The sequence below is a fragment of the Eleginops maclovinus genome, chromosome 15 (assembly GCF_036324505.1).
Source record: "Eleginops maclovinus isolate JMC-PN-2008 ecotype Puerto Natales chromosome 15, JC_Emac_rtc_rv5, whole genome shotgun sequence".
Taxonomy (NCBI): Eukaryota; Metazoa; Chordata; class Actinopteri; order Perciformes; family Eleginopidae; genus Eleginops; species Eleginops maclovinus.
In genome coordinates this window covers 9,361,042-9,373,951 of record NC_086363.1, presented here as the reverse complement: position 1 = coordinate 9,373,951, position 12,910 = coordinate 9,361,042, and the positions used below count along the sequence as shown (strand labels likewise).

General features: G+C 41.7%; 2 protein-coding genes across 3 annotated transcripts; one reads left to right on the top strand and one right to left on the bottom strand.

Annotated features, from left to right (window-relative positions):
• The first annotated feature begins 475 nt into the window (after window positions 1–475).
• parp1 (poly (ADP-ribose) polymerase 1) lies at window positions 476–12,517 on the top strand. The gene is given in 24 exon segments (XM_063902602.1): window positions 476–693; window positions 2,485–2,647; window positions 3,179–3,294; window positions 3,399–3,613; window positions 5,432–5,522; window positions 5,631–5,655; window positions 5,658–5,746; window positions 5,920–6,096; window positions 6,378–6,540; window positions 6,746–6,886; window positions 6,997–7,242; window positions 7,864–7,929; window positions 8,010–8,142; window positions 8,246–8,441; window positions 8,529–8,657; window positions 8,947–9,030; window positions 9,142–9,264; window positions 9,353–9,481; window positions 9,620–9,718; window positions 9,843–9,995; window positions 10,477–10,604; window positions 10,702–10,763; window positions 10,892–11,006; window positions 11,734–12,517. Coding segments are annotated over 24 exon segments (2,943 nt in total). The 5' UTR covers window positions 476–675; the 3' UTR covers window positions 11,816–12,517.
• LOC134877186 (adenosine receptor A1-like) lies at window positions 3,673–7,465 on the bottom strand. Of its 2 annotated transcripts, none has more exons than XM_063902604.1 (2): window positions 6,944–7,465; window positions 3,673–4,798 (listed from the first exon to the last, which is right to left on the bottom strand). In XM_063902604.1, the coding sequence occupies exon 2, from the start codon at window positions 4,783–4,785 to the stop codon at window positions 3,676–3,678; it is 1,110 nt and encodes a 369-aa protein (XP_063758674.1). In that variant the 5' UTR covers window positions 4,786–4,798; window positions 6,944–7,465; the 3' UTR covers window positions 3,673–3,675. The 2 variants fall into 2 exon arrangements, with proteins under 2 accessions (XP_063758674.1, XP_063758675.1); XM_063902605.1 differs by lacking the exon at window positions 6,944–7,465 and adding an exon at window positions 4,885–5,142.
• Window positions 12,518–12,910: the final 393 nt, after the last annotated feature.

Below are 12,910 nucleotides of genomic sequence, written 5' to 3'. Positions count from 1 at the left end.
TAATGTGAATTGTTACGTTTCTATTTTAGTGTTATTATTTTACTAACTGTAGGCTATCTTACTTGTATTGTTATTCTAATAGACTATTTACTATATGGTCAATGCTATTACTGTTTTTACTTTTACGTTAGTTGAATTTAAGGACTCATTATGTTATATTTCCTGCAAAGAAACTAAAGGTATAAAACAAATTAAGTCGAGTAAAAGCACACTATTTACCTCTGAATCGTAGTGAGGTAAAAGTATGAAGTAGCAAAAGTAAAGTAAAGTAATAATTAAGTGCTAAGTAAAGTACAGTACTTGAGTACATTTACTTAGTTTCTTTACAACAGTGGATAAATGCAGTCTATTAAGATTTTATAATCTGTAATTTGGAGAGCTGGTGGTGTTTTAGTATCAGGAAACAGGGACAGAGTGAGAGCTCTTCACGCGGGTCTCCGCCTCTGCAGCCGTACAGGCACGCGGCCAGTTTTGCTTCTCTGTGCAGCGTTGATTGTTGTGGCACCCACACATCCGGAGAAAGTTCGCATCACAGTAATTTCCTTTTATTTTGCTGTGATATTAAAGAAGTATGGCAGAGTCTCAAGAGACAAGCTGTACAAGGCGGAATATGCCAAAAGCGGCCGTGCTTCGTGCAAGAAATGCAAAGAAAACATAGCGAAAGACTCGCTGAGGATGGCCATCATGGTGCAGGTAACGACGTCTGCAGACAGTAATCTGGAGAAACTGCTAGCTAGCCTACCACAGGAGTGTTATCTCTGGTAATTTAGGTGGTTTATTCTGCGAATATAGTGAATATTTCTAAACTAACGGGAGAATGAAAATATGTATTCTATAGTTTGGTTTCAGTTTTGTTAGGTTAGGCCCTCGTTAGCATTTAAATGGCTGACATTGTCTTGAATCTTGTTCACAAAGAGCCGCTGAGCCTTTCTTAATGTCGAACTCTCAGTTTTGCTAACACGCGTCCTGCCATCATTAAGGGCTTGGTATGCTTAAATGCTACACTTATTCAACAGAGTGAGAATCTGCTTCTGAAGCAAAAGTCACAGCAGCACTACCACAATGCAAAGTCAGGCTACTGCCCCACAGAGAGAATTAATTCACTTAAAGGCTTAGCAACCTTCTTCTTCATGGAGCAGCTCCAGATTCTCAATCTCACAGTGACTTTTCCTTCTTGTAAGCTGTAGGTCATTTCATTAAAAACCAACATAAAAAGGAGTTCTATTCTCCCTGGTTGCAGTAGTTGCAACGCTCAGAAAAGTGCCCTGCCCATTTGGACTTATATGGCATTTCTTTGGGGAAACATTTTTAATACAATTACATAACTTATTGCACATGTCATCATTTTATTACTGGAATGCAACAACAACATTCCTTCTTCTTCTTCTTCTTCTTCTTCTTCTTCTTCTTCTTCTTCTTCTTCTTCTTCTTCTTCTTCTTCTTCTTCTTCTTCTTCTCCTCCTCCTCCTCCTCCTCCTCCTCCTACCTTTATATAAACTGCCAAATGAGCCACTTCATTGTCCCGAAAATACACAAAAAGCACAGTGTCCGCTCATCAGATATTTGAGATCCTCTGAGCAAATTTTACCGATAGCTGCTACTGTTTTCTGACAATAGTTAAAAATGTAAGAGGTTTATTTCTCATTCAGATGAATGGAAAGGCTCTCTTTCACTGATCACTGTAGATCTCCATGGAAACCTGTCATCTCTGGGGCGCACACACACACACACACACACACACGTGTTTTCTGCTCAACACAACATACAGACTGGAGTTTAACAGACTCTCAGCCTATTCTATCCTGTCTGATGGAAACTTCATACTGACTTCAATATGTTCCACATATTGTATACATTGTTGATGACGTTTGGTTTGAGTTCAAAAGCATGCTGTTAAAATATTCTGCTGCTTTTCCACAGCGTTTTTACTTTCTTTTCAATTCTTAATACACATTAATTCACTAGTACCAACGTTTATTATCTAACTCTTCAGCTTCTTTCAGCTACAGAAACCATTCAACTATTAAATTCTTCAGCTATTTGGCTGTTTATACAGTTACAGTCACCATTCAGCTATTTAAATATTCAGCCTTTTCTGCATCTTCCACAAAGTTCAGCGACACAGTTTCAGCAGCTTAAAGCATTCGCACGCATTTTCAGCAGGAAATGCATTTTCTAGTTAAACAACATATGTTGTGTCCTCAATTGAACAACAAACAAAAATAGCCACAAAAAGTTATTAAAAAACATGTATGATCTTGTAATTGTTATTCACTGCTCAGTCTTCATGTAGAGCCTTAACCTAGACCTCATTTTATTTGGTAAATAAAAAGTTTCTATGAACTATACTTTCTTTTTGAGAGACATTAGTGACTATGGACCATCATTTTTTATACAGAATAAAAACAACTCATTCACCGATTCACATTTCTGTCTCACCATGGGGCTCACTGTAAATATACTCTGTTTTTATTTCTCCCACAGTCACCCATGTTTGATGGGAAAGTTCCCCACTGGCACCACTTCTCTTGCTTCTGGCTGAGAGCTGCGGCTCAGTCCACGGCTGATATAGCGGGCTACTCTGGCCTGCGCTGGGACGACCAGGAAAAAGTAAAAAAGGCCATTGAAACCGGTGGAGCAGTAGGAGGTCGGTTCAGCAACTTTTAGCATTTGAATTATTGCCACACAACATGGTATGATCCCAGTGTGACTCAGTGAAGATAGCAGAGCAAATAATTACTTTGTTTAATTTAACTCCAGGACTCTTTAGTGGAGCATCTGACTTTTCGCTGTCTGTCAAACAGGTGTTCACATCACTATAGGGTGCTAAATCACAGCCGTGGATTCATTCTCCTATACTGTTAAAGCTTGTTTTTCACCCTTTTATCAGTAAAAAAACAAAACACACAGGCTATTAGATGAATATGAAACCGCTCTGTATACTGTAGTATCTCACAGAGGTTTGAGAGGAGGTTTTACTTAAGGTTCCTGCTGATCGTACCTATTGTTTCATAAAATATCTAGCTTTACATCGCCTAGTCATGAGTTGTAGTACCTCTTTTTAAATATATATATTTTCCGATATATTGCATACATAAATATATACACCTTGAATTACATGATTACACCTGGTTTGTTTGAATGGTAAAATTGACTGACTCTTCTGTTTTTTTTATAGGAAAAGGGGACCAGAAAGGCGGAGCCAAAGGAGAGAAGACACTAAATGACTTTGCGGTAGAATATGCCAAATCAAACCGCAGCACATGCAAAGGCTGTGATCAGAAAATAGAAAAGGTTAGAAAACCGTTTCAAATTCTACCGATGCATTCAATAGTACGAAATATAATTTAAATGTTATCACAGGGGATTGTTTCAGAGTGTGTGACTGTCTCCTTTAGGATCAGATCCGTGTCTCCAAGAAAACTGTGGACGCAGAGAAGCCCCAGCTGGGTCTGATCGACCGCTGGTACCACACTGCATGTTTCGTGAGCGACAGGGAGGAGTTGGCCTTTAAACCTGAATACAGCGCCGCTCAACTCAAAGGTTTCAACGCACTGCGGGCAGAAGACAAGGAGGAGCTTAAGAAGAGGCTTCCTGCTGTGAAAACTGAAGGGTGAGGCAGAGATAATATTCATTATCGTAGGTTTGATACTTACAGTGTTCAGTGTCCCAGCTCTAGTGTCGGATGGTCGCTCCTTCTCTATCCACACCGCTGGCTGCATTCGAAGCATCTCTCTCTCCCGCCGTCCTGCTGCACATGAGAATTCGCTTGAAGGTGTCTTTGAAGGCTGTCATGGTGTACGCGTACAGGAAGGGGTTGATGGCAGAGTTGGCGTGCGACAGGAGGATGGCAGCTAGCAGCAGCTCGAGCGGCACAGGGCAGCGTGGGCACAGCAGCAGGAAGCAGTTGATGACCTGTAGCGGCATCCAGCAGACTGTGAAGAGGAAAAGCACCAGAAAGAGTGTGGTGGCGGTCTTCATCTCTCTCCGCATGCTGGCTGTCCCCTGCCCTCCCCCGTTCTGCTTCGTAGCGACGCGCCTCAGCTGCCGCTTGACCGTCAAAAAAATCTTGGCATAGATGAGGAACATGATCACCAGGGGGGTCAGCACGAATGCGAAGAAGAGGAAATAAACCATGTAGGTCATGTCCACCACCGCAGTGAAGAAACAGTGGCCTGAAACCGGCGGCGTCTTGTGCCAGCCCATCATGGGAACGAGCCCGATGAGGAAGGACAACAGCCATGTGAAGAGGATCACCAACACGGCGTTGCGCGGCGTCATCAGGGCATTGTAGCGGAAAGGCATGAAGATAGCCACGTAGCGCTCCACCGCCACCGCCAGCAGGCTGAAGATGGAGCTCTGCGTGAACATGATCAACACGCTCAACATGAGCAGACACAGAGGAAAGTTGTAACGCGGTAACCCGATATCGGTCAGGACCGCACAGGGTATGGCGATCCCCCCCACACAGATGTCAGCGACCGCCAGCGACACCAGGAAGTAGTTGGTGACGGTGCGTAGCTTGCGGTTGAGGCCCACGGCGGCGCACACCAGCAAGTTGCCAACTGTAGAGAGAAAGGCGATGACTATCTCTGCCGCCATGTACGCCACGTTAGGGGAGATCAGCAGGTCGGCAGGCGGGGGGGGAGTAAGGGAGGACGCGGTGCTGGAAGTGGACGGAGCTGAGGAGTTCTGGAAAGGCGGCAGGAAGTCGGACGACAGATCGGATGCTTTTGTAGTTCGGTGGAACGTGTAGAGGTTCAACAGTGCAGTGGTGTTCTCCATGGTCCTCCCTAAACTAAAAAAGGAAGAAGGTTTAATTCAAAGTCACTCCTTTCTCCTCAGAGAGGCGATAAGCTGTACCAAAGCAGTAAAGTAACTCACCAATATAAACAGGTTATCAAGATTTAAAACTCAACCGACGTCCTCCAACCTTCATCCTGATGCTGCACTGTCCTCACATTGAAGTGGAAATTCTCTCTTCTGTTTGAACAAATCTGAGCGATTGCTACTTTATATAATTCCCTTCTCCCCTCTTGACATCAGCACTTGTTTAATAAGTTTTTAATAAGTGATGTTTGTTTTGTTTTTTTGCTCCTCAAAGGATCAGACTGAGCCGGTAGTTGGTCATTAGGTGATGAGTGTGTGCCGTTGTGTGTCCGCTCTCATGGGTTGTCTAATGAATATTTCGTGTCGGGGCACCTAGAACTGTCGAGACATGTTCGTGTTGTGTGGTGTGGGTGTGTGTGGGTGGGTGTGTGTCCATTAACTGATGGAGCCCTAATGACTGTGCCTAATGAATAAAGGTGTCAGACTACAGCTGGTTTGTTCCGGTGTCCCTTTTGGTCTAATTTGGGAAGTTTCAGTTGGATGTTTTTCTCCTCCAAAACAACAAAAGTTTGAAAGAAGCAACTTTTCTTTGCTCTGACAGTAAGCGTAAAGGGGATGAAGTCGACGGAGCATCAAAGAAACAGAAGAAGGAAGAAGACGAAGAGAAAAAGAAGCTCGAGGAGCAGTTGAAGGTAAATCAAACTCTCCATTGTATTCCTATTTCGTAATCAAACACATTATGATTGGTGACGTGGTTTTTAACACGCTTTCATGTTTTATTTGTGGTGTTTTTTCCGCAGAGCCAAAGCCAGCTGATTTGGGGAATCAAGACAAGCTGAAGAAGTTTTGCTCGACCAACGATATGAAGGAGCTGCTGATTGCAAATGGCCAGGAGGTTCCCTCGGGAGAGTCTAATGTAAGAGAACCACATCTTATTGACATTATTTCAAATGAAAGGCCGTTGAACGTTAACCAGGCACAATAATTGAGAATGTCTTTGTTTACTAATGTGTCTTTACTCTATAAATAGCATATAAACTGCAGCCTCTGTAATACCTGTTAATGTCAGTGTTTGTGTTTACTCCTCAGGTGGTGGACTGCCTCAGCGACAGCATGGCTTTCGGGGCCCTCGAGCCCTGTAATGTGTGCAAGGGCCAGCTTGCGTTCAAGGGTGACGCTTATTACTGCCAAGGGGACATCTCAGCCTGGACAAAGTGTGTGTTCAAAACAACGACTCCTGTTCGCAAGGACTGGGTCACCCCCAAGGTACGCTGCCTCATTTCAGGGCTCCGTGTGGTTCTCTATAGGCAGCCATTCCTTTGCTATATCCCCACCTGAAGTGCAGTGTTCACGTCATCGTGGTGAAATGCGCTATGGTTGGGAATATAGATATTTATTATTCCTATCATGGAGCTCTTCCGTGTCGTGTTGGTAGGTGCTGTAGCTAACACTGTGCTTTGTGGCGGATACAAAGAGAATAAGCGTACAAAGATGAATTAAATGTCACTTATTCTTGACATGTTTTACAACTTTGCATATCATTTTAGGAATTCCATGAAATTCCCTTCCTGAAAAAGTTCAAGTTCAAGCGACAGGACCGGGTTTACCAAAAGGAGGCTCCTACCGAAACTGTCACCGCAGCCAAAGCTAAACCGTTGGCGAGTGCATCGAGCGCCAAGACTCAGCAACTGCCAGAGGGAGCGCCTGCAGGTCAGTGAACACACCAGAGGGCGTTATTATCCTGGAATATTTAAATCTCCTATTTATTTGGATTTAGCTTTTTCTTTAATCTTATTTATACAAACAGAAACTAAAATAGGACCGCTATGGCCAGTGGAAAATAACAGTGATTATTTAGAATGACTTCATACAATGTGAATTTCTAATTTTGCTATATCTGTGTCTCCTCACAAAGACAAACCTCTGACTGGTATGAGACTGTTGAGTGTGGGCAAGCTGTCCAAGAACAAGGACGATCTAAAGGCTTTTGTCGAGGATCTTGGTGGAAAGATTAGCAGTACAGCAAACAAGGCCTCTCTCTGCCTCAGCACCAAAAGTGAGTAACCAGAATGCAGAATTATTCACTTGTTGCCCTCAATATAGCATGTCTTACTTTTCTTCCTCGCTGCCTTTGTAACTCCTGCTTCCTCCTCAATGTTTTCACAGAGGAGGTAGAGAAGATGAGTAAGAAAATGGAGGAAGTGAGGGACGCCGGCGTGCGCGTGGTCTCCGAGGATTTCCTCACAGACATCAAGTCGTCGGGTAAAGCCCTCCAGGAACTCGTCTCCCTGCATGCCATCTCACCCTGGGGTGCCGAAGTCAAAGCCGAGGCTCCGGCTCCAGCTCCGTCTGTGGCCACCAAGTCTGGACCGCTGGCTACCAAGAGCACAGGCAGGGTGAAGGAGGAGGAAGGTAAAGGATTTGAGTTGCGGTTGATGTTACAGGTGATGTAATCAGATTACTGATAATTGTTTAAGATGAGGATTACTAGCAGGATTGCAATGGTATAATGCATAAATAATAAAGAATGATATATTCTAGATAAATGTACTATCTAACTTTTGCTCTTTATTTAGGCTACTTTTCATTTGATTTATAAAAGAAAACTGTAAGTGCATTAGATGGACACCTGATTTATTAAACAATATAGTGTTACTTTTAATTAATGTGTGAAACAAAACCGGCATTTGTAGACTATGTTATTCTGTAAATCTAACCTAAAATAGGAAACATTTTTCATACAGAATATCTTTGGTTTTCTTCTTTTCAAAGGTCACGTTGTTGTTTTCTGACAAAACACACTTAATTAAATAACCTTTTGATATTCTTTTTCTCTTGTAATTATATGTATTGCATTCGATATTGAGGAAATCTGAAAGTAACGGAAAGTAATCAGGTTAAATTTACTTCGAGATTCCGTTTTTTTTTACTGGTAACTAATAATTGTAATGGAATACATTTTTAACCCCCCAACCCTGGTTACAGCACTGCATTCTTTGGTGTATGTTTATTGATGCATCTACATGATTACAGGCAGTAGCAAAACCAAGAAGATGAAGCTCACAGTGAAAGGAGGAGCTGCTGTGGACCCAGACTCAGGTAGTCATGAGCACCCTGCAAGACATAATTACTACATCCAATTATTTTTGTCTTCTCACCTTGACGTTATTTATTTTCAGGGCTGGAGAACAGCGCTCATGTCCTGGAGCAGAGCGGGAAGATGTACAGTGCTACGCTGGGTCTTGTGGACATTGTCAGAGGAACTAACTCCTACTACAAATTGCAGCTGCTGGAGGATGATGTACAGAAACGGTTAGTGGCTCTCAAGAAAACAATTTCACTTCCTCATTTTGTATTGCCGGTTATTAAAGACAATTAGGTCAGCAACTCAACTATCTCTTCCCTGTATGTGCAGGTACTGGGTGTTCCGGTCATGGGGCAGAGTGGGTACCACTATCGGAGGCAACAAACTAGACAAGTTTCACGACAAAAACTCAGCCATGGACAACTTCCTGACTGTCTACAAAGAGAAGACCGGCAACACATGGAGCACCTCCAACTTCACCAAGTATCCCAATAAGTTCTACCCCCTGGAGATTGACTATGGACAGGTACACACTGTAACGCACTCAAAACCAGAAGGCAGACCGTGTGTTCCCCTCTGTGTCTGACTGGATTGTGGATGTGTTTCTCCACAGGATGAAGAAGCGGTGAAGAAGCTGACAGCCACCGCCGGCACCAAGTCCAAGCTGGTAAAACCCGTCCAGGATCTGATCAAGATGATCTTTGATGTGGAGAGCATGAAGAAGGCCATGGTGGAGTTTGAGGTACGACTTTTATTAGTCGCATCTAGTTTTACTTGTTAAAAACTGTTTAATTCCCAGGGGAATAAATTACAATGTGAAAGAAAATTCTACATCTCTATCTCAATACAGCATTGTTTGTTTGTTGTTTTAAAGAAAAAACGTGTTGCATTTAACTTATATTGTTAATGCAACCTGTATTATACTTTTTCAAGTGTAGAAATACAGACTGCAAATAACTAGGGCAAATGACAAAAGAAAAAAATAAGCATTTGCTGTAACAGCATACTTATCCCTCCCTTCCTGCCTTCAGATTGACCTCCAGAAAATGCCCCTCGGAAAACTAAGTAAGAGGCAGATCCAGAGTGCCTACTCACTGCTCACTGATGTACAGCAGGTCAGCAACCACCTCCCCCTCCAGGAGGGCGCTCTCACTATTATGATGCATTTGTGACATTACTTCTTACTAATAATTTGCAAAATGTCTTGTCATTTTTTTTTCTTATAGGCTGTAACAAATAGTTGGTCTGAGTCCCACATCCTGGATCTCTCCAATCGCTTCTACACCCTGATACCTCACGATTTCGGGATGAAGAAACCCCCGCTGCTCAGCAGCCTGGAATACATTCAGGTAAGAACACACAGAAACAGTTTCACATGCTTTGATTCTCTCCTGCTTTCTTAATGGATTTAACAACATCTGCATGCTCACTGTTCAGAATAAAGTTCAGATGTTGGACAACCTGTTGGACATTGAAGTGGCATACAGCCTGCTGAGAGGGGGGGCCCAGGACGATGAGAGTGATCCCATCGACATCAACTACGAGAAACTCAAAACCAAGATTGAGGTGAGCCGCAGGTTTTACTCTTCCATAATTATAGGAGATTTGGGATCTTTTTCCCCAATTTTCTCAAACAGTATTTAGTGTATGCAGACATTATGAATAGAAAAATTAAAGTTGCTCTATATTTCTTTTATTTGACAGGTTGTTGACAAGTCTACAACTGAGGCTGAGATCATTACGCAATATGTTAAGAACACCCACGCTGCCACACACAACACTTACACACTGGAAGTGGAAGAGGTAAGTCTACTGCTTTAACTTTCATCCATCACAGCTTCTATTTCAACTCACCTATGAACTGTGACTTTGTAGTCCAGCAAGTGTTGCCATCTCACTGTGTTCCCTGACTTCTCTCTTCCGATAGATCTTTAAAATTGTTCGAGAGGGAGAGCGCCAGCGGTACCGTCCCTTCGAGGAGCTACACAATCGCCAGCTTCTGTGGCACGGTTCTCGCGCCACCAACTACGCTGGTATCCTGTCTCAGGGTCTTCGCATTGCCCCTCCAGAGGCTCCAGTGGTGAGTTATTGTTAGCAGGGAACCACAAGCTGCTCTTACGGTTGTTTTTATGCAATAAAGACCTCTCAAATAGGGCTAATTATCAATATTATAACAGTATCGTGTTATAAGTCTAGATATAAGGTTCGATTTTTAGATCGCAATAGGGCTACTTTTTCCTGTTTAAAAGACTTCTTTTCTGTAAAGTGATGTCATTTATCAGACTTTTCTACCTGCTATTTGCTTTTCTAATTTTATCATCCACATAACTAATGATTATTAATGATTATTGATCAAAAATCTCATTATGTATGTTTTGTGAAAGCACCAATGGTCTGCCCTACAAATGTATCGATAACAAGCAATTGGGTCAATATCTCAGTGAAATTAGATTATTTTTCCCAGATTGCCAGCCCTACTTTCAAATGTTCCGTCTTCTTTCATTTTGGCTTTTCTGCTCAGTCATGTGTTACATTGCCATTTTTATTTTTATTCCTCTCAGACTGGTTACATGTTCGGTAAAGGTGTGTACTTTGCCGACATGGTGTCCAAGAGTGCAAACTACTGTCACACCTCCCAGTCAGACCCCGTCGGCCTTCTCCTGCTGGCTGAGGTTGCTCTGGGCAACATGTAAGTGAAAATTGTTTTTAAAACACTTGAATATCTACCCTTTCTTTAACAAACCTGTGACGATTATATCAATTAACATATATATTTTTTAATACAGGCATGAATTGAAGAAGGCGTCCCACATTACAAAAGTACCCAAGGGCAAGCACAGTGTTAAAGGTAAGGGTCTCTTATGTCTCTTAATGTGTGTCTGTACAGTGCCATTATTATTTTACGACATTCGCCAATTCATGTGCCTCTTGTAGATGACACATAAAAGTTTGGTTTGTATTTATTCATTCTTGCAGGTGTGGGTAGAACTGCTCCTGATCCAAGTGCATCTGTCACTCTGGAGGGAGTGCAAGTGCCCCTGGGAAAAGGAAGCAACACCAACATTGATGACACAAGTCTCCTGTACAACGAGTATCCTTTAATACCGACCACCTGCTTTATGAATTTAATTATCATTTTGCTCTCAAATGTCGCCACATGTTTCTTGCTTTCCTGTATAATGGCTTTTTTGATAGCTTATAGAAAAGTTAAGAGTGAAAAACTTAGTCAATACACACTGTTCTAGAAACTGAATTAACTGACTTATGTTATGTCTAATGACTATTTTTTAAGGATGAACTGTCACGTCTGTGCTTTTAATTTTACTTTATTGCCAAGTTCTTACAACATGACATTGGATGTGAATTAAGTCCAATGTTTTTATTCTAATTTACAAATTACTTTGATGAAGGATGGCTTTTTACATATGGAAAACTCTGTGATATTACTCAGAATAGCTTATCTTTTTGTTTCTCACCTCCCGATGACAGCCCAATCACTATGGGGCTCAATGGATTTTCATACTTTATGAAATATGTATTCTTTCTTAACCTGGCACCTACATCCTTGATCAATGAAGGTTGAGTTTAGGAGAGAAAAAACAAAAACGGGAGTTGTTACCTCTTTAGGGTGGAATGTCCAAACCAAATACCCTCACAACATGTATTTACTTTAGTCCTGTCAATTCTTGATATCTAACTTTGGATAATTTATTTTTTTAAATTTCATGTGTGGTGTTTGGGTAAAATGTTATTTTCTTTTGCCGCGTTGGTCATGTTATCTCGATAGTCTCTGTTGTCCTTAACCGCTCTTCCCTCAGATACATTGTGTATGATGTGGCGCAGGTCAACATGAAGTATCTCCTGAAGATCAAGTTTAACTACCAGACTTCCCTTTGGTGAGGGGGGGCTGGGCTGTGACCAAACAATTTTCATTGAAAACTGAGACCACTGTTGCCGTCAAATGCCTGGGCTTCATGGCAAAGGAGGGATGTTATACCACGTTTTACATTGTCAATGGAAATATCTAGTCACTTTATTGCTTTCTCATCAGGTTAACTAGCTAGCAGCCTTCTTCGTAACACATTAGGTAGTTAAATACCTACGTCAGAGTTGCTTATAAGACAGACATACAAATCAAAGCTCAATCTGGTGGTTGAACACGGTGCACACTTCAGAGAGGTTTTGGTTTGGGAATGAATATCAGAAAACATTTGTAGTTTCAGTTGCACATGGTTTTCTTGAGTTTGGAAAGGATCTGTCTTTAATAAACCTCACAAGATCTAGTACTGCAAGTTTTTAGAAGAAGTTTAGAGGTGTGACCAATCAATCTGCAAACGTACACAAACCTGTAGCCGCTCAGATGAAAATGTTTTAGACTGTTGGGTTCAAATATACTGTACCAGGTTTGTCGTGTATATATTTGTTTTGTTGTTTGTCTTTCAAGCAGTCTTCCTTGCAGAAAACAGGGGGAAAAATAAACAATGTGGTTAGTATTCTGCAAAGTATTCTGAAAATAAAATGACTGTCATGGTATGTGGTACACTTGTTCTTAGTGTTTTCTCGCTTATCTCAAATACAATAAAATGTTGAGAATACATTTCAGGCCTGTGTTTGTGAATCATTATTTTCTTCTACTCCATTTTGGATATGATATCGGATAATTTTAATCATTTCAAATTGTATTTAGATTGATGAGATTGATTTATTACAGTTACTATCAACCTTTGGGCAGGTCACAGGTCAACTTCAGATGCTGATGAGTACTCTACCTCGTAATCCTCCGGGTCAGTCTGCACCGGGTTATGTAGGTGGAATACGGGGGTAAGCCAGGTGGATCTTGTAGTTCTTTTTACCATTACAATCCTTCTGCCTGTATACACAAGAATATTGTTAACAAAATGTTAAATAGGCTGTGGAAGAAGCTGGGGTTCTTCATGAGCGGCTTTTAATACTTGGTTTTGGTTTGGTGGTGCTGTGTTTAACCCCAATTAAGAA

What these genes read in the sequence shown, in the direction of transcription:
- LOC134877186 (XM_063902604.1), bottom strand. Translation starts at nt 4,785, where the DNA reads ATGGAGAACACCACTGCACTGTTGAACCTCTACACGTTCCACCGAACT.